The sequence below is a fragment of the Cebidichthys violaceus genome, unplaced genomic scaffold, assembly GCF_023349555.1.
Source record: "Cebidichthys violaceus isolate CVI_PGR_0920_01 unplaced genomic scaffold, fCebVio1.0.p SCAF_63, whole genome shotgun sequence".
Taxonomy (NCBI): domain Eukaryota; kingdom Metazoa; phylum Chordata; class Actinopteri; order Perciformes; family Stichaeidae; genus Cebidichthys; species Cebidichthys violaceus.
In genome coordinates, this window is record NW_027176850.1 from 433,552 (window position 1) to 452,097 (window position 18,546).

Here is an 18,546-nt window from a genome sequence, read left to right on the forward strand (position 1 = left end):
TGACAAATAAGTGATGTAGTTTCTTATAAAATTAGTTTTTTCAAGCAGCAGTCACACTTTGACATTTTCATAAATACACTTTGCTAGCTGTTTCACCCTGTTTCTAGTCTGTATGCTAAGCTAAGTTAACGGTCTCCTGACTGTAGCTTCATAATTAATGGACAGACATGAGTGATATTAATCATTTCATATAACTATGGTTAAGCAAGTGACTTCCTTGTTTATATTTCTATCTTTATCTACTTTCACCAGGAAACAAACTTGATGCTTGAATGTTTTTGCTTTTGAGTCTTTTTGGGGAGTCATGTCTCAGGTAAAGTCTCATAGCATTTCAGTAGTCTCAGTCGCCAAGTCTAGCAGAGCTTGGGCTCAAATAAATGAGTCCAAATGGTTCCTAATTAGGGATGGGACAGTAAAGGGTTTTATCAAAAAAACACTCACAGTAATTTCATTGTGGTCAATTGCTTTTTTTGGGATATGAATATCCTCACGTGAGCAAATTGAAAAAGCTGTTTAGCTTGCTATCATGGCAGAAAAGTGAAAGAAAATACAGGAATTATCATCTACGAAAGAACAGATTCACACATTTCTTTTAAAATGTATCCTTATTTATGTAGGGTAACCTTATAATTTATGATGAACATTTTTTGTTTTTTAGTATAAAAACGACATGTGTCTGTGATGGAAAAACATTTTCTTAACAAAATGTAAAGTAAAGTGATTCTAGTATGTTTAGATTCTTTGGATAATATCATGAATCACAATTATTTTTCCCAGGATAACCGTGACATCTTTTTCATATTGTCACATGCTTATTCCCAATAAAGAAAACATGATAGGAATTTCATTTGAGGCTTCAGGTCTAGACAAAGTCAACACTGTACCTTGTAGTTTAACATGAATGATCCCCCCCCTGAAATGAGGTAACATCACCAACAATACATCAGAAATGCTATTTGCTTATCAACAGTCATGGGGCAGAATTGCAGACGTGACACTTCGACCATGGGCTGAACTCTTATCTCTGCTACAGACCTGCCAGGTAAAAACCATGAATCACTGCTTCGTACACTATTACCCTCCCTCACCCTGCGTCTCCCCCAGGCAATTTCTGTAAATAACAATGAATTCTTAGTCAACTCGTCTGGAATGTGTTTTCAATCAGTTTGTTATATAAGCGGCAGCTGGGAGCCTCTCAGCCAGGAGTGCCATAATCACGCCCCCAGCCAGCCTACTGAGAACCATATAAGTTAGACGGTTTGTTTATACAAGATGGAAGGTGAGGAGGTTTTCTGTCCGGAGAGACAATCTAGCTCAATAAGTGGTGAGATATGCATATACAGTACATCCAGCAGGGATAAAGCAGTGTACAGAACAGTGGTGCATCTATGGTACATAGTACTACATCACTGCATCCACTGACAACGGCCCAAAATTAGACAATGTTGACAGCCTTGGCAGCATGGCACACCATAGGCCGTAATCACACCATCTGTATCCAGCTAGCTGCTATATTAGTGTAGCGGTGGGACACTAGCGATGCTACTTCATTAGCATCTGCTAATGTTTAGCCAATGAAGGTGGCCAAAACTGCAATGCACTGCGCTCTTCTTTCCCCCTCTCTGTTTGCAGCGGAGAGGCGGGCCCGGGGTCTCGCTGCCTCTGTCTCTCCTCTTGTAAACACACAAACAACAGATTCTATGAGGTTGATTCAGAGTTCTGTATTGATGTGGCCATATTTAAGACTCTTTTATCAATTTTCCGACACATATCGGCTAATCTATACAACCTTAGTTTCCAACCCTGTCTTCCGGAAATCGCAGAAGGTGACTTCTCTGTAGGGTCCTTTCTGTAATGTTTTCAGACACTTATAATAACAATCGGAGCCTGTCAGTGGCAAAAAAAAAGCCCCTTGAGTGAAAGTATATTCACTTTGAGGAGTTGCTCAGAGCGATTATATTGCGCCCGTTTACTCCTACAATCCTGAACCAATTTCTAAAATTGTCCCCATTTCTCACTTTGAAAGGAAAGCATGGGTATATGGGGTCCAGGTTGAAAGATACTGAAGAACCTACAACCATTGCTTCACATGTGCATCTTTATAACTATCCCTCAGTTCACAGATCCGTGAAAAGGTTATTTGGGAGAATCATCAGAAGAAAGCCTCAAACGTTCTTAAATAACACCTAAGTGAAGTTTACAAATAGTTGAAATTAGACTAGCAGAACAGAAGTGTACATGGCTAAGGGTCCACGGCTGAGGATTTAAGTGGGTGTAAGGGAAGGTTATGCTCCACAACCCTTTTAACAGACAGGTGCTGATATATTCTCTTTTCATGTGCCAAACCTACCCTCTATCTGTCCATCCATCCATCCATCCATCCATCCCATTATCCCTCGGCTGAGTGCAGAGGGGTTAACAAAGTGTGCCTGCAGGATGTTAAGGCATGAAGTGCTCCACACTCCGTTGAGTCTACATGTTTTTAGACGTGTCATCTTTCATCTACATCTCCTATCCATCCATCTCTCCTTCTGATAAGGTGGCCTTCAAAGTCTGTATATTCAATAAAGGTTAAAATGGTTACCAGAACAGAAGGGCATGGGGGCACTCCACATCCCGTTGAGCTGACAAGTCCTGGATGATTCTCCTTTCAACTGTCTTCCACCCAGACAGGAGTATCGAGCCGTTGAACCGAATGTAAACTTATCTCCGCTCAGCACACCGTTAGGGGGAGAGCCGGGATGACCACAATCTACAACTAGAGACCAAAAGAGAGAGAGAGAGAGAGAGAGATGAAGGAAGGATAGACAGCTCGTTTCAACTAAACACAGCTTAGTGAGAAGAGGTGCAGTGATGGCTGTCAAGAACCTAGTGTTACTTTCAAGGCCAAGGAACACATCATTAACCGGAATGATGAGAAGTCTGCTGTCGTCTTCGTCTGGAATCAAGGACGCATTCTTTCAGAAAATTACTGAGAAGTTTGAGTGATTAATCTGCCATTGTTATCATCGTAGGCTTAGCAGCAGTTATCAAGGGGCGTGGGGCTTAGCAAACACTTAACTGAACTATATATCTCTTGTCCCGTTCACTTTGAGGTCAAACAGAGAGAAAAACAAGGATTCAACTGACCTATACATTCAGGTAGCGGTTTGTCCCACTGTCCAGTAGGTTGACAGGTCAGTACCGGTGATCCAAACAGGTAATACCCCGGGTTACAGTCGTAGAAAACCACAGTGCCAAAGGTAAAGTTCCCATGCTCTATTTTACTCTGGCGGATGGAGTTGGCTGGGATACCTGGATCAGAGCAATTGACCACTATACACAGAGAGACACAGAGACGGACACGCACAAATACACAAAAGGAGAGAAAAGCATGTGTTATTTGGCATGAACCAGTGAGGGTTATGTCTCTTCCCCCTCTTGCTTGTTTCCAGTGTTCTGCACTGGGATTAAAGCTCTGTAAAATAATGTAGGGCATAATAAGGAGGTTGTGGTGAAGACAGAAGAACTTATTAGGGTTGGTGTTTAAAAGGATACATATGGGAAACGTTATGTGATGTTATGATGGAGGCAGGTTTGTGTGTCCTGGATCCAGCACCCATGAGGTGTAATGGCTCGCTGTTATGTTATGTTACGTTGCATTTTTAATTTTACACAATTCACTGGCACTTCGAACTGTAAACTGGGCAGGCCGCCGATTGCTTGTGTACAAACTTGTAAGCGAAGCAACCCTTGTTGCTGAGATTGTTGGAGAACAATCAGGGCTTGAGATTTATGTTTCACTGAAAACAAGAAGTTTCCCATGCTGGAGGCTGGAGCCAGGAGGGATGTAGAGTATTAAATCTACCTCAAACTTCATTAAGATAAATAAAGGAAAAGAGTGACTGGGCTGAAATGAAACGGGTAGGGGTAAAGAGGGATGGCTGCTATGGGAAAATGCATTAAGAGTAAATAAAGAAAAGAGTTGAGGTGAGGTGGTATTAAAGGTTAGGGATAAATAAGGTTAGGGGTGAATACACTTAACTTTTCTCCCCACCTTTACATGTTGGGGGCGGGTGGCTCCACTGGCGGTTGGCCTGACACTGAGCACGTGCAGGCCCCTCCATTTCATAACCCCTATTGCAAATGAAGCTGACCACATTGTTGAGGTTGAAGCCGTTTCCCACCGTACGGCCATATATGGGACTTCCTGGATGGCCACAGCTGATCGCTATAGGGAAGACAGAGTGAATCATGGGTACATTAACGTGAATACACATTTCTCATGCTATTTATTACAATACTACTTTGAGCTTGCGCATGACATATTAGCACATGTCAAATGATTATGCTGGTGTCATATTTAAATATTATACATATTTTGGGATTTTATAAACCAAAGATTAGTTCCAAATAGCTATGTCTTTCATGGAGTAATTCATAAATAGTTATGAGAATGTCAAATGACCTAGACGTCATAGCTGGTATTCTCGATTTAGGGTCATTATTTTGTGCCAGCATTGAGTGTCCTCTGTTTGCCATTGCGCATCATACGTATTCATCCTGTTAACTTCTCTCACTGGAGCTACTTAGACGTTTGTGTGTGTCCCTTGTCCTCATTGTGCTGAGGATAGATTTTTGATGTTTGAGTAAATAGACAGTTCACAGTTACTACCAGCTCCTCACTCAGTTTCACCAAATGGAAAGAAATTAGGAAAGACATAGACTAGATGGATGGAAAGGTGAACAGAAAAGAGGAGAAAACAAGACTATAGAGCCGAAGAGAGAGCACTAGACAAGTTGATAAAGACAAAAGAAGGCAGGAAAGAAATGGAAGAAGCCGCTGCCTTTTTCACTTGATCAGAGGGAATCAGAAGTTTGTTTGCTTGCCTAAGATACAAATTTATCTGACACCGTCAGCATGCCCTGCAGCTACACACACACACACACACACACACACACACACACACACACACACACACACACACACACACACACACACATCATCAGTCTGTGAGTCTCATCACCATTCTGTGTTTGTGTCTCTAAACAAGAGCCTCTCATTTCCATAATTACAGTATAATTTGGCTGTAAAATGATTCCCCTCAATAACTTCTGCATGAATAACCTCGATAAAAACAGCATAGCACAGGAACACCAGATACACATACGGATACACACACTATCATAAACACATAGACACAGATGCATGCCATGCCCAAACACGCATACATACACAAGAACATACTGCCTGATATGAAGTCTTTTTTATTGAATATTTCTTTTTCTTTCGAGGTCGTAGTAAAAAACAATTTCACAGTCAATTTCAACTCCCTATCACGCCCCTGCTACTCCAGAAATGCTGACACCACGTCACCACCTCCGCCTTTTAAACATGGTTTTAATTTAGTGAACTGTCTCTTTTGGGAAAAGGCCCCTGTAATTGGCTTGCGATGGCAGTCCTCATCACCACCTTAGCTGTGCCCAGTTTCTGCCTGAAAACGTTCAATGATGCTCACAGTAAGTGTCCAATTTTAGACGATTTTCAGTGTAGCCTGGAAATGTCAGAGCCTTCTGCTTTATCCTCAAGCCTAGCTATTTATCTCATTCAGACCATAAAGGCAGTTTGGTCCTCTGGCCCTTTATATAAGACTGTTGGTGTGAATCTGCAGAACCTCAGGACTATTGGGTGAATACATCCAGGAATATTAAAAAAAAAATAAAAAAATAACCTTATGTTGGCTTTACTCAATATGTAATCACTCTTGAACAAAAAGGTCCACGGTTTAATTTAGACTTTTCAACCCATGACTGAAATTTGACTGAGGTTTATCAGCTTTACCAGACTAACTCCCTTGGTGGAGCCATTGGTGCTGTGTTCATAAACATTGTTAAAGGTAGCTAGAAAGATAGTCTTTCATACTGCTGGACTGATCGGCCTCATATTTTTCGGGCTCATATAAATGTGTGCTCGAGGATAGATCAAATAGATGGAGCGGGTATGGGTGACAATGTGGCCAATCGATACAATTACATTTTGTTTATAGATATATACATTTTATTCTGGGACAGCTAGTTAGCTGTTAGCAGCCGCCAGGCATAATCATCTGTTGATTGTTTTGAAATTTTTTTGTCATTGGTGATTTTTGTCATTGGTGATTTTTGTCATTTTATTTTGATTATTAAATGGTCTGCCTCCGAAGAAAGAGAGGTGGGCAGAGAGAGAGCAATACAGCAGGGACAAACAGCATGTAGGGCAAGCATATTTTCACACACAACGGTTTCCATTAAGGGTTTATTTCGATCAAACCAGTGTTGGTGATTGTTAAACAGTGGAAATACTAACCGTTTTAATGTTTTTTTTTTTTTTTGTTTCTATCGAGATTGAAAGAAGCAGCCGGTGGAGCCAGTAGAGTCCTGCAGTGTGTTCGGCTAACAGAGCTAACAGCTAATAGAACTAGACACGCTTTGTGTTCAGAGGAAGTGTAAACAGTCAACATGAGTTGTTACACAGTGAACTGCGGTTTAGCTGCATGGAGCCAGTGCAGACAGCTGCATAGATACAAATGTGAGCAGATCTAGGTGTGAGTGAGTAAGCCAATAAAGCTGATTCTTCTGATTCTGAAACATATCTGATACGCTAAACGGTCAAGCCGTGGTTGTTGCTGACACACCTGGCAAAGATATGCACTCTACTCAGTACACTTCATGGTTACGTATTTTTCTGATTATACCACTTTAACACAACTGAGCCGATATCTCTGGTTCTGCTGCTTCAATTGTTTTTAACCGTTTATCGTGAGTGCAATAATATTAATATCAAATCTAAAGAGTGCAATGCCAAATCAGTACAGTATTTTATTCAATCAAAAGTGACACAAAATTAGGGTAAAAAACATCTTTCCCTGTTCATTTTTGTTTGTTTTTTTAAACTTGTTTTCTGCATCACAATGTCACATTCTGCAGGTGTGCAATGACAAGAAACCCTGCCTTCAAATGTAATGTGATGTTAAAATTGAAATTGTAAGGTTAACATTGTGAAGCTCTGACTGTCTGTTTAGAGTTTCCATTTACAATGATGAAAAAATTATATTGTACACACACACACTCAATCACACATTACTTGGGAGAGTAGTTTCCGGTAGGCATTCCCTAAATAATTATTTTTGTTTTGGTTACCAAGACCATTTTCCTCTTTTGGCTGATTACAAATATCATAACAAATAGTAAAACTTAATTGGTCAAAGATCAGGCCTTTTTTCATTCGTAGTATGCCTCCAAACTGATTTGTACGATGTATGATATTGATTCTGCAACTCCACAGGCAAATAAAACATCCCAAATGAAAATGAAAATGCTGAGCACGTTATCAAAACCTCATACTCAAATTGCCTCTATTTGAAAACACTCCACTTTCTCGATATATCTATCAGCTAGTGGAAGTTATCATAACACACCATGCCATTCAAGCACCCTCAAGATCCACACTTTGGCCTCAGAGAGCAATTTATATTTCTCCTTTGCATGCATGCACACACATGCATAAAAAAACTCAGACTAGTTTTGATTGCAGGTGATTTCCCCCTTCCTGTTTTCATCATAAACAGGAACAAATATAGAGGATTTTGGATTTGTGTCACAAACCCACACCCCTGTTCATTTGACCATGTTTCTGCATTACAAACCTTTCATTCATTCTTTGTTTGTATTTTGATGAAAAGACAGGCAGGCGTCCAGACCTCAAGTTATCCATGAGACATATAAGTCTAGTAGAGGGTTTGGGTTCATTTTATAGTTTAGGTGAATCTTTAGTGGGAAATAAATGTGTGTTTTCCTTACAAATGCAGACGGGCAGCTGTCCAGACCACTGGTTGTCTTGGAGACAGATGCGAACAGATGAGCCTATTAGTCGAAAGCCGGGCAGACACTGATACACGACCGTATCACGGTAACCAAAGTTCTCTCCGATCACCTGGCCGTTCACAATGCCTTCTGGGATTCCACAGTGACCAGCTGAAAGAGACAGACAGACATACAGAGGACTCAGACTATAGGTAACACTTGTCGGTGGTTAAGACTAGATATGAGGCTCAGGCTATCTCCCTTTCAATACTGTTAGCCAGAAAGCTGCTTCTGCAATCCTGGAAATCTGAAAAAGTTGCTAAATTTGAAAGTTGGCGAAGGTTAGCTCGGGAACGTATTACACCTGGAGAAAATTAGTCAACTGGAAAGGAAATCTTTTTGAAAAACCTTTCATTAATCTAATGACTTAAAGTCAACTTAAGTCAACTGTAACTGAGCTGCTGTCTATGCATGTCAAAAACCTCTGACAGGATATTTGCAATGTCATTCGTATGACCACCAGCGCTGTGAAGATACTATTGATGTTACACTTACTTTTTGTAAATGTCTCCTTTCATTACCAGTTTTAGTATCTATACTGTACCTATCTCGTATCTGTTAAAATCTAATGTTTCCGAATTATTCCATGTCTTGACTTTCCTATATCGAACGTAGACTGTGATTTTGATTTTCAAACAAATGTCCTGTTGTGTTGTTTTCTTTTCTTGCTTTTATTTACATTTGTCGTGGCCGAGAGCTAGCTTGCAAATATTTCAAAATTATACTAAACCTTATAGTCTTGATGCATTCTCTGGGTTATTTTCAAAGATATAAAGACCATATCAGCAAAACACTAACATTTTAAGTAGGCCTGGGAGTTTTAAACAAACCTTGAGGGTTGAACATCTCCTTGGAGACAGTTTACTTCCTCCATATGGGATATTTTATTGGGACCAATCGTTAAACATCTGCTGAAACCTTTTGCAAGCCTGTAAAAGTAGGCAATGGCAGCATGAAACCTGGTTTATCCTGTCTGTGAGAAGTGGGACTCTAAGCAAACACATACCATGAAACATCAAAGTGGGAGTCCAACAAGCACTCCCATCTTCACAAAATATTAGGAGCTCTGTCTTAAATTGGATCATCTGTCATTTCTGGTGAATGCTCCGATGGTCACTTGACCCCTACAACATTTTCACAGCTGTGTGTTACTGTTCTTTGCAATACCTCCGACAGCATCTACTTTAAAATTGAGATGTCCATGTGCATGAAAATAATCAAACGATACCTGGTAACAGAGAACCAAACAGGATTTATGAGCCTCTTTATTCCCTCATTAGATTAATTCCCAGAGGTCTAATTGCACAGTGCTAATGCAAATTGTTTTAGGTAAATGTGTATTTACATGCTATGTAGCCCACATGTTTTCATCATATAACAATTTTGATGTGTAGGCCTACCTCAAAAACTGTTGTTTACTATCGAGGTTAATTATGAATTGTGATGTAAGAAATATTAGTAGTATATTAATATTGAGTCGCTCAGCTCTGACCATCAGATTTGTTTTAAGTAAGCAAAACAATTACAGTGAAGCCAGTTTTGTTTTGAAGAGTAATAAGAAAAAATGTAATGAAGATGCTGTTCATAGCACTTTTATTTAGGGCTATCTATCTATTTATTTTTTGACAGAATCATGCCTCCTCATCAGTCTAGGTTAAGTTTCATTGAACTGTTTCGTTATAAATTGCTTCTCATATCCCCCTCAGCCTGTGAAGTATTCTGGGAAGTGCTGTTTCTACTGAGGCTTCATGGAGAAGTGACAGCGCCATGTCATAACATCTGTTACCTCTGGCTGGCACACTGACAGAAGAAAGTAGCTGTGTTTTTTTTTTCTGGCTTAGTTATATGAAAAAATAGAATTTAAACTGAATTTGGTTAGTGCACAGCAGAAGCTTGTGATAGTCTCACTTGTGAGGTGGACGAGGCCAGAGGGGAGCAGCTGTGCAGCCAGACAATAGGTGCAGGGCACAGACACTACAGTGCTTACCTTTGAAACCTGTCCTCATTAGATTGACTTAAAAATCACAGCTTTCAAACTCCCTTTCTAATAGTCAACTTTTGTGTGTGTGTGTGTTTGTGTGTATGTGTTAATATCCCGAATATGTCCTCTCAGTCAGAAAATGACCGTGTCTAGATATACTGTAATATATATTACAGTATACACAATACATTTACACAGAATACATCACTAGCTCTAGTAGTTACGTACCTAAACATCTTGTTTCCGTTCCACTCCAAAGCCCAGATGACAGGCACTCTCTGACAGCTGACCCCACCAGCATGAAGCCAGCATCGCAGGTAAAGATGGCCGTAGCGCCAAATGTTGTCTGAGTACCAATCTTCTTCCCACTGGGTGGAGATGGCAGCTCACCGCAAGATATTACTGAAAAAACACAAGCAGACACAAGCAATTTAAAAAACATTTGCGCACCAATTTAGTAATTGAAGTTATTTGAGGAGTTGGTAGAGCTCTTTGGTTTCAGTGCAGAATGCTGCTTTCGCCGGCGAGCTGTTAATCACACAAATTTGGTGTCAATATAGTTTTGTTTTTTTTCTACACTGGAAACTTTTCTGGTGAAGAAAATAACAGTAGTTTTTCAAATGTCACAGAATTATTTTAAGAAAAATAACATAGATTTAAAATGTCACGGAATCCAAATGTCAAAAAACAGATGACAAGAATGTCAAGGCGACACTCTCTGGTTAGAGCATGAATTGGAATAATGGAATGATTTCCATGTACAGTGAATATTTTTTCTTAATCTTTCAGCCTTACAAAATGTATACATAAAAATATGCTGAGGGCACTTGGTTTGCCTTTAAAAGCATTCGCTTATTTGCTTTTTGGCGAAGAGTTAGATGAGAAGATTTCTCTCAATCTCATATCCGTCAATTAAATATGAATAGCCAGTACAGCTGGTTAGCTAATCTTTATCTGTGCCTGCCATCATCTCACTAATTGAATACTTAATTTTTTTAATCTGTGCAAAACCAGAGCGTAAAATCAACTATTGCCGGACTATTTCTTGGCTTGGATTTCTTTTATAAATTCGATTTTTTTTTTTATTATATGTATACAAGAGTAAATTATTGTCGTTATTATCGACAGTAAATGGCAAGTGTGTGTAGATATCAGCCTAAATACACAAACATTTTACATTACTTAAGTTGGCTCATTAAGACTAGATTTGGTTAATTGGGACGATTCTAATACCGACAAATTCAGATAAGTATAATGGCCGGCTCATTGCTGATATTGTTTTTGAGTGGCAGTTCAACCCTCATATGTCTTTGCTACTCACCCTGGCAGTGCGGCCTCTCATTTCTCCAGCTCCACACGCCAGTTGGTAAGCACTGGATGTGGGCGGGGCCCAATCTGTAGTATCCCGGATCGCAGGTGAACACAATGCGAGTTCGGTATTCGTAATGTGAGCCGTTGACAATCCTCCAGCGGCCGTGCTCTAAAGAAAATGACCCGATGCTGGAACACACCACCACTACAGAGACAAACAGTGTGAGGAGAAAGCAAAACCACTTACAGTTTGTTTTCATTTAAATAACACAATCACTTCATTTCAAAATAGTGTCAGATATTAAAAAGCCGGCTGAAAATGGGGCCAAACCCCTGTAAGATATCACACAGATGCAAAAATATGACTCAATTTAAATAACAATGTCCTGACCAAAAAAATGTCTGTTATTATATGTTGCAGTATATCCATCTTACTCATCAGGAGATGATTTTCCTATTGTTATTGATTTAATTAATCTATTGTAGTATTTATATTAAAGCTGGAGAGCAAAACTTTTGTCTCCCCGTCTGTTAGTTGGGAGAGACCACAGCGAGGGAGCAGCAACTCAATAGTTGTATAGTAAGGGTGGAAGCTATATCGAAAAAAAAATCCTGTGAAGAAGAAGAAAAGTTGCTAGAGTGCAGGAATAAACTACAAAAATATTGCAGGGTAAGACTTAAAGAGAGCGCTGGGGGCAGGGAAGATGCGGCGAGCTCACCTGCAGGCTTAAATGCGCCACTGCGGGAATTTTGCCATAGAGACCAGATACCACAAGCCTGGTACACTGCAAAATACAAAGAGCTTTCCATGGCAGCGACAGGCCCAATTAGCATTGTGTGAACTCGTTTGGCGAGGGCTTGAATGTGACAGAAGTTCTGCACTCCACCTCTAAATATTTGTGTTTCTTTGTAAATGACACAATAAAAATCTCCTTGGATTCTGAAATTTACTTTAATACAGTGCAATTAAACGTCCATTTGTATTATTATCAGTTTGGATACTTATATCGTTGATATTTTACTAACATCTATGTGTTACTAACCAGAACATCGTGGTATCTTGTTGTGGTTGCTCCATGTGCCATCAGGCTGACAGATGGCTGACGTCAGTTCCTTGCTGGAGAGTCTGAATCCATCATTACAAAAATAGGAAACTCTTGTTCCGACGGAGTAGTCGGCTGTTAAAACGCCGCCATTTATGGGAGCCTTGGGTGCCCCGCATGAGACAGCTATGGGAGGACAGATACACGGTGGTTAAGAAGACAACATGCGAACAGACACACACAGAAAGCCCTAATGCACACTTATGTCTGTCAGGTAGGCAGGTTTGATGTGTACTTTGTTTGAAAGGTTTCTGCTGTGTATTGTGCATTTGTAAACAAGCTCACATAGAAGCCATCAAACTAAAAATATACAATCAACAGACGCTTGATGTTCAGTTCCAACCAATTCCAAGGAAATACATCCATCTTGCTGAAATTGCCGCTTCACAGTCCATACTGGTTTAAAATAGACTGGTTTGTAGAGCACTGCACCGTGTAATTACACAGTGTCGACAATCTGCTATACATCCTTCATTTGACTTTCTATCAATACCAGCTACGAACTGGGACTTCCTTCCCTCATTTGATGTGTGGGGAGAGACAAGCGAGCAAGTGCAACATAAAATAGTCATCTAGTCTTTGTAGAACATATTGCAGTATGTTCTGAAAATACACTTTTAAAGAGAACGAAAGAGAAAGAAAACGTTACGTAAACCGTTACGTTTTTTGTTTTTTTTCTATTTTACCAAAGGGATATCAATTATATGTGGCATTCACAAACACTTTTATATGAATATTGCATTTGGCATTTTTCTCACTTGAATGTGCAATATGTTTACTCTGGAGCAAAAGGAATACGTTTTCTACCATGTCCTATATTTATTTAAGCAATGTCTATCAGTGTTAGCTACAATAGCTACGAGTCAAGTTAGCAGCAAAGTTATTTGAATGTCAAATTGATGTAGTGGATAAAAATAATTTTAATAGCATTCCACTTAAATGGTGGTTAACATGACAATATTGTCAATATTACAGCATTTAGTCTTTCACTTTGCAACTAGTACTAATACCCAATTATTCCTTTACAAACCACAATTTTCCATATCTTTGCTCAAGTACACTTTTTTTTCAAACTCATATTGCATTGCATACATGCAAGCAAATCACAATGTTTTTTAATACTAATAAACATCACATACAAAATACTTCAGTTCAGCTTAGCTTCAACGGTTCTGATTCAAGTATACACACATTCCACGCAAAGACAAACCAACACACCTTGGCACGCAGGTACGGGAGAGTCCCATGCGTGGTAGCTGAGCGACGTGCGGCGGCAGGTTGCTGTGGCGTTGCCTATGAGACGGTAGCCGCGGTCGCAAGCCCAGCGCACCACGCTGTTAACATGGCCGCCGCTCTGAGAGGAGATAGAGCCATGGAGCGGAGAGTCTGGGGTTGAGCAGTACAGAGCTGGAGTGGTGGAAGCACAATTAAAGAGACAAAGTTTAGAAATGACTTCACATGGGGGGTGGGGGTTCACTGCCACTAAAACAGGAACAGGGAGGCAAAAAGGTACTTTGGTAACTCTCTATGACCACATCTATAATTTATCATAAACATACTAAAAATACATGATCTCTTATAGCACTGTATAATTGCAGTTATAAGCACTTCTACATATTCATAATGTTTTAAAACAAATAAACAGATTATTAAGCATCATATAAAGACTTTATCAAGCATCATAATACTTATAATTGCAGGACACTTAGTGACATTTATATGTAAGGATCATCAGGTATTATAACTCCCATAGTTGTAACACATTATGACATTTTCATAATGTGTTATAATGTGATTATAAATGAATCTAAGTGGCCGTTGTTTGTTTTAAGTAAAAAAATACTTTTGTTTTTTATTTTACTTAAAGCAAACAATTCTCACTTACAGTAACCAGCAATAACATTATAATGCATTATAAAAAGATTATAATGCATTATAAACATGGGAATCATAGAAAGTGTCACTTCTACTTTTTAATACTGCTATACAGTAGTATTCTATAACCATGCTAAAGCTAAGTACTATGTTGTCACCATATTATTGTATTATTGTTTCGTTACTTAATCTGGAAGACCAAATATTGTTGTCTTCAGATCAATGCTGTGATAAACACAGAAAGTATGCGTGCATGCATGCAGGGGTTGTACAATATTATAACCAATACCAGTCCTTTAATCAAAGTTTTACTTGCCAGGTTTACGTCTTACTGACATTTCAGTTTGTGATAATTTCCTAAAACTCTCAATACTCTGAGTCTCTACTGTATTTATGAAACAATAGGAGGCACAGCCAAAATTAATCTCGTTTGTGAGTGATTTACAATTGTACTGATCACAATTATGGCTTTGATTATGCATTTTAAAACAGTGCTATTAGAGGCATGAGATGGAGTAGGATGTCATCACTCCAAGTACAATATATTTAACACTTAAAACAAACTAAACAAAGGAGTTCTTTGAGCAGAATTAATGATCTTGATTACCGGTAATTAAACCTTTCCAGAACGTCTTAAAAACCAAGTGTAAATTAGATCTATCCAACATGCTGTTTAAATGCTAAATAATAATTCTGTCCCACTGGAGCGTTTTCATCAAACAATCAATGAGTAGAGTTACAGTAGATGCCAGACATAGCAGAACACACTGCCTACAAGTCAACGGCATAATGCAATATAATAAAACATTAATGCTTTACTCCAGACAATATTGGCAGCTGTGGGCAAAACAAGAGGGAATCCTGCTACAATCACAAACACCCCATGACAACAAGTTACGCAAAGTCTATTTGTTAATAGATTTTCTCCCTCTGTCTGTCTCTATCTATGGCAGTAGATAAAAGTCGTTATATAATGATGTCAGTAGCTCATATAATACGTTGCTACTAGCAGTTTCATTATGTTCCTCAGTCATAGCATATAAGATAACCCAGGCCAGGGTCCAGGTAGATGTTGACTTGGGCAAGTTGCCTGGTTTGCATCTCTTCAAATTGGACAAGGGCCCAAACATAAGTTCTTAACTGGCCTAATTTATAAGTGATGAGCCTGTTTTTAATGTCTCTCTGGACTGTCACTGGCTCAGTATCATCCATGTTGTGGCTTTTTTTAATCAAAATCTACAGTTGAAGGTGCAGTCAGCGATTCTAATCCAATAAACTTTTTTTCAAATTCAGCAAATACCTCCTCATGGTCCGCTAGCTGTTCATTTTGTGTGCGCGCTTCAAAAAAAATCCAGTGTCGATACACAGCCCTGGCTCTATGAATGAGAAACTGACCGAGCCACACTATTCACAACACTATTCCAGCCAATCAGCAACCGGGGACAGGACAGGGTAGAGGCCATGGATGTATAAAGAGAAAGGCAGTTAAAGAGGAATGGTTATTCTGGAGGGGGGTATTTATTTGGGTGTTATGTTCAAATATCAACAGAATTTCTGTCACCAACTTTAAGGGTTAGTGAAGGAGTTTTGTTCCTTTTGGTCTGTTTTACTTTCGTCGGAAACACAGAATCAGCGCCGGCAACGGTTTGTCAGTGATTTCTAATTAAAGCTCTCGGCTGGTATCATCGAGCCGGCATGTACTGTTGGCAAAGCAGCCAGCTGACGATATCTCATTAGATCCAGTTCAGGCTCTTTCCTCTTATAGTAGTTTTAAGATTAATGGCATTAAACTGCTGCTTCAGTCACACAGAGGTTTTATATAAGGAAATACCCGTTTATCTTGTTATAATGACAAGTAAGTAAGTTTCTTCTTAAAACAAAGGAAGATGGCATGACATTTATTATAACGTGATAATTACATTTTTTACTCTTTTACAAACTGAGCATGTTTTGTTTTCTCACAGTGGATGCAGGAGGAAGTTGTCACAAACTGGCCTGATTGTCCAAGTAAAAAAAAACAATACTGAAGTTGAACCATGATATTAGTAGGCTTTACAACATATGCTTAACAATCCTTGCAGATGCTCACATTAATCACAGCTACCAAAGAAGGTTACTGAGTGCGAGAGTCCTGGGAGGCTTTTCTGTTATTATTCAGCGTATAATTCATCATCCAGACCAGTGGTGATTTAAAGGTTAAAGAAGCAGCCTTCTGACTAGACGGTATGAAGTGAAATAGCAAACCAAAAAAGGTAATACAGTATCCGCCCCTTAAATGTCAAAAAATGCCCTTGAATAAAGCACTCAAGCCTCATTACCCAAGTGAAGGTGCTTAATGCCCAACAGTCTAAAGTTGTACTTAGCAGACCCAGGTGTAAATGCAAAGATTGCTTTGAAACAGCATCTGCGCTCATGAAGCTTTCCTCGAATGAATAACAGTTATCCATAATGCACTTTAGTAAACTGCTTTAGGAGACAGACAGAAGTGAGGTATAAAAGTAAGCTGATGATGGAGAAACTTTCTTTTCATCAACTTTCTTGTATATTCCCTGTTCTTGAAAACCAGTTTTCTCTTAAAAAATCCCAAATCTCAATCGACACAACTTTCTCAATAGGTTGAACAACTCCTCCAAGTGCTCTTTCACTCAGAGTGTCTCTCTGTCTTTCTGTCTGTCTCTTGTATCCATGCATTATGATGATATAAAGTAGTAGTAAAATAAAGTTGGGATACATACTTTGGTACTCACCAACATAGCGAATTTTGAAGCCTCTCTTGTTTGTGCCATGGTCCGAAGACCAGCGGACCAGGAACTGGTGACCGGAGGTTGTGAGGTTAAAGGGTGCTGGCAGGTCTCCGCTCAGAGTTGCCAGAGTGGGACTGTTGGCTGTTGGGCCTGAGAGAGATCGAGACAAAGTGAGAGGAAAAAGAGGAGGAGAGAGAGAAAGAATGAGACAGTTCAAATAAACTGTGATTTGATCTAATTTGGTACTTTGTATATTTGTGGCTATAACTGTTTGTCCAGTTTCCCATGGTGATCATATTTACACCGTAATGCCTTTGAGAATAACAGTGTGTCTCTGTGTGTGTGTGTGTGTGTGTGTCTGTGTGTGTGTTTTCTGCTCACATGAGGTTCTAAGAAATACTACACTTCTTAGTTGAATTCCAACTATACTGTCAGTGTGTGTGTTTTTGAGAGCTTATTAAAAAATGTTACCATCAAAAATCTCCAACACGTCAAACTCTCTCTCAGTGTGGAAACTTTCGAAGGTTATGGTGACATTGTATCCCTTTTCTACAGTGATGCTCCATGAACACATTTGGAGGTTGGGGTAGCTTTCTGGCCAACCGGGACTCAGGATGACACCTGACGAGTCATATCGCACATCATGCGCAGGGCATTGGACTATGGGCAGAAAACAAAGAGAGAAAGAAGGTTATGGTGAATGAGTATGAAGCATTTTCTTTTTCAACGTTTTTTAACATAAACTATTTGAAAAATGAACCAAAAACACTTAATGTGCTGCTGTGTTTACACACCTTGGCATGTTGGAGGTGATGCATCCATCTGTAGTCTTTCTCCGAGGCGACATGTTAGAATCTCGCTGCCAACCAATGAGAACCCGGGTTGACATCTGTACCTGATGATGTCACCTGAATGCAGAATAAAGGTTGAGAATTGTGAGAGTGTTTGGAAAGCAAAACTGAAGCAGCGAGAAGGAAACATAGTTGTTGATCTCTCCTGCAGTCAGTGGCCAATGTACTGCTTTTAGTTGTGATGAATTAATTACATTTTGATAACGATTCATAGGTAATCATACTGGAGTAACATTTCCAATGCAGCACTTATTACTTGCAAAGTAGTATTTATGTTGTGTGGTGTAGCTACTTTTGTTCGGATAAAGGATTTGAATACTTCGTCCACCACTATCATTACGAGACTGAATTTTGAAGTGAATTTACATTAAGTATACATATTTTTCTTCTCACCTGTAGTGCTATTAATCAATCTAGATTGTTTTGGTGAAAGTTTCCTAATTTTGTAGGTATTGGCTGTAGTCTGCCTTTCACTTGAATATAATGGGACATATGGCACTTGGCTTGTGGTGCTCAAAGCGCAAAAATATATATATATATATATCTTATTCCAGAAATCGTGACTTGGTTACTCTAGCTACTCCACAGACCTTGTTGTGAGTTTCATGTCGGAGCTATGGTAGAAAGACAATAGTTCCTATTAAGTTTATCATGCAATATAGTCCCATTATATTGGAGAGAAGACAGACATCTCTACAGTAAATATCTCCAAAACTAAGCAAATCATACCAAAACAATCTAGACTAATAAATAACGCTCCAGGTAAGAGGAAAAAAAAATATTTTTGATTTTGGGGTGAA

At 39.3% G+C, this 18,546-nt stretch overlaps 1 protein-coding gene across 5 annotated transcripts in view; it reads right to left on the minus strand.

Annotated features, from left to right (window-relative positions):
• csmd3b (CUB and Sushi multiple domains 3b) overlaps positions 1-18,546 on the minus strand; it is a 342,676-nt gene that overhangs the window by 20,676 nt on the left and 303,454 nt on the right. For 2 of the 5 annotated variants that reach the window (XM_068734381.1, XM_068734376.1), the window contains exons 49-59: positions 17,690-17,803; positions 17,367-17,555; positions 16,887-17,045; positions 13,495-13,683; positions 12,217-12,402; positions 11,184-11,378; positions 10,091-10,264; positions 7,819-7,992; positions 4,025-4,210; positions 3,130-3,315; positions 2,585-2,758 (exon numbers count right to left, since the gene is read on the minus strand). In XM_068734381.1, coding sequence (XP_068590482.1) covers positions 2,585-2,758; positions 3,130-3,315; positions 4,025-4,210; positions 7,819-7,992; positions 10,091-10,264; positions 11,184-11,378; positions 12,217-12,402; positions 13,495-13,683; positions 16,887-17,045; positions 17,367-17,555; positions 17,690-17,803 — 1,926 coding nt within the window. The remainder of the gene's footprint in view (positions 1-2,584; positions 2,759-3,129; positions 3,316-4,024; positions 4,211-7,818; positions 7,993-10,090; positions 10,265-11,183; positions 11,379-12,216; positions 12,403-13,494; positions 13,684-16,886; positions 17,046-17,366; positions 17,556-17,689; positions 17,804-18,546) is intronic. The other 3 variants (XM_068734379.1, XM_068734378.1, XM_068734377.1) reach the window with 3 other exon arrangements.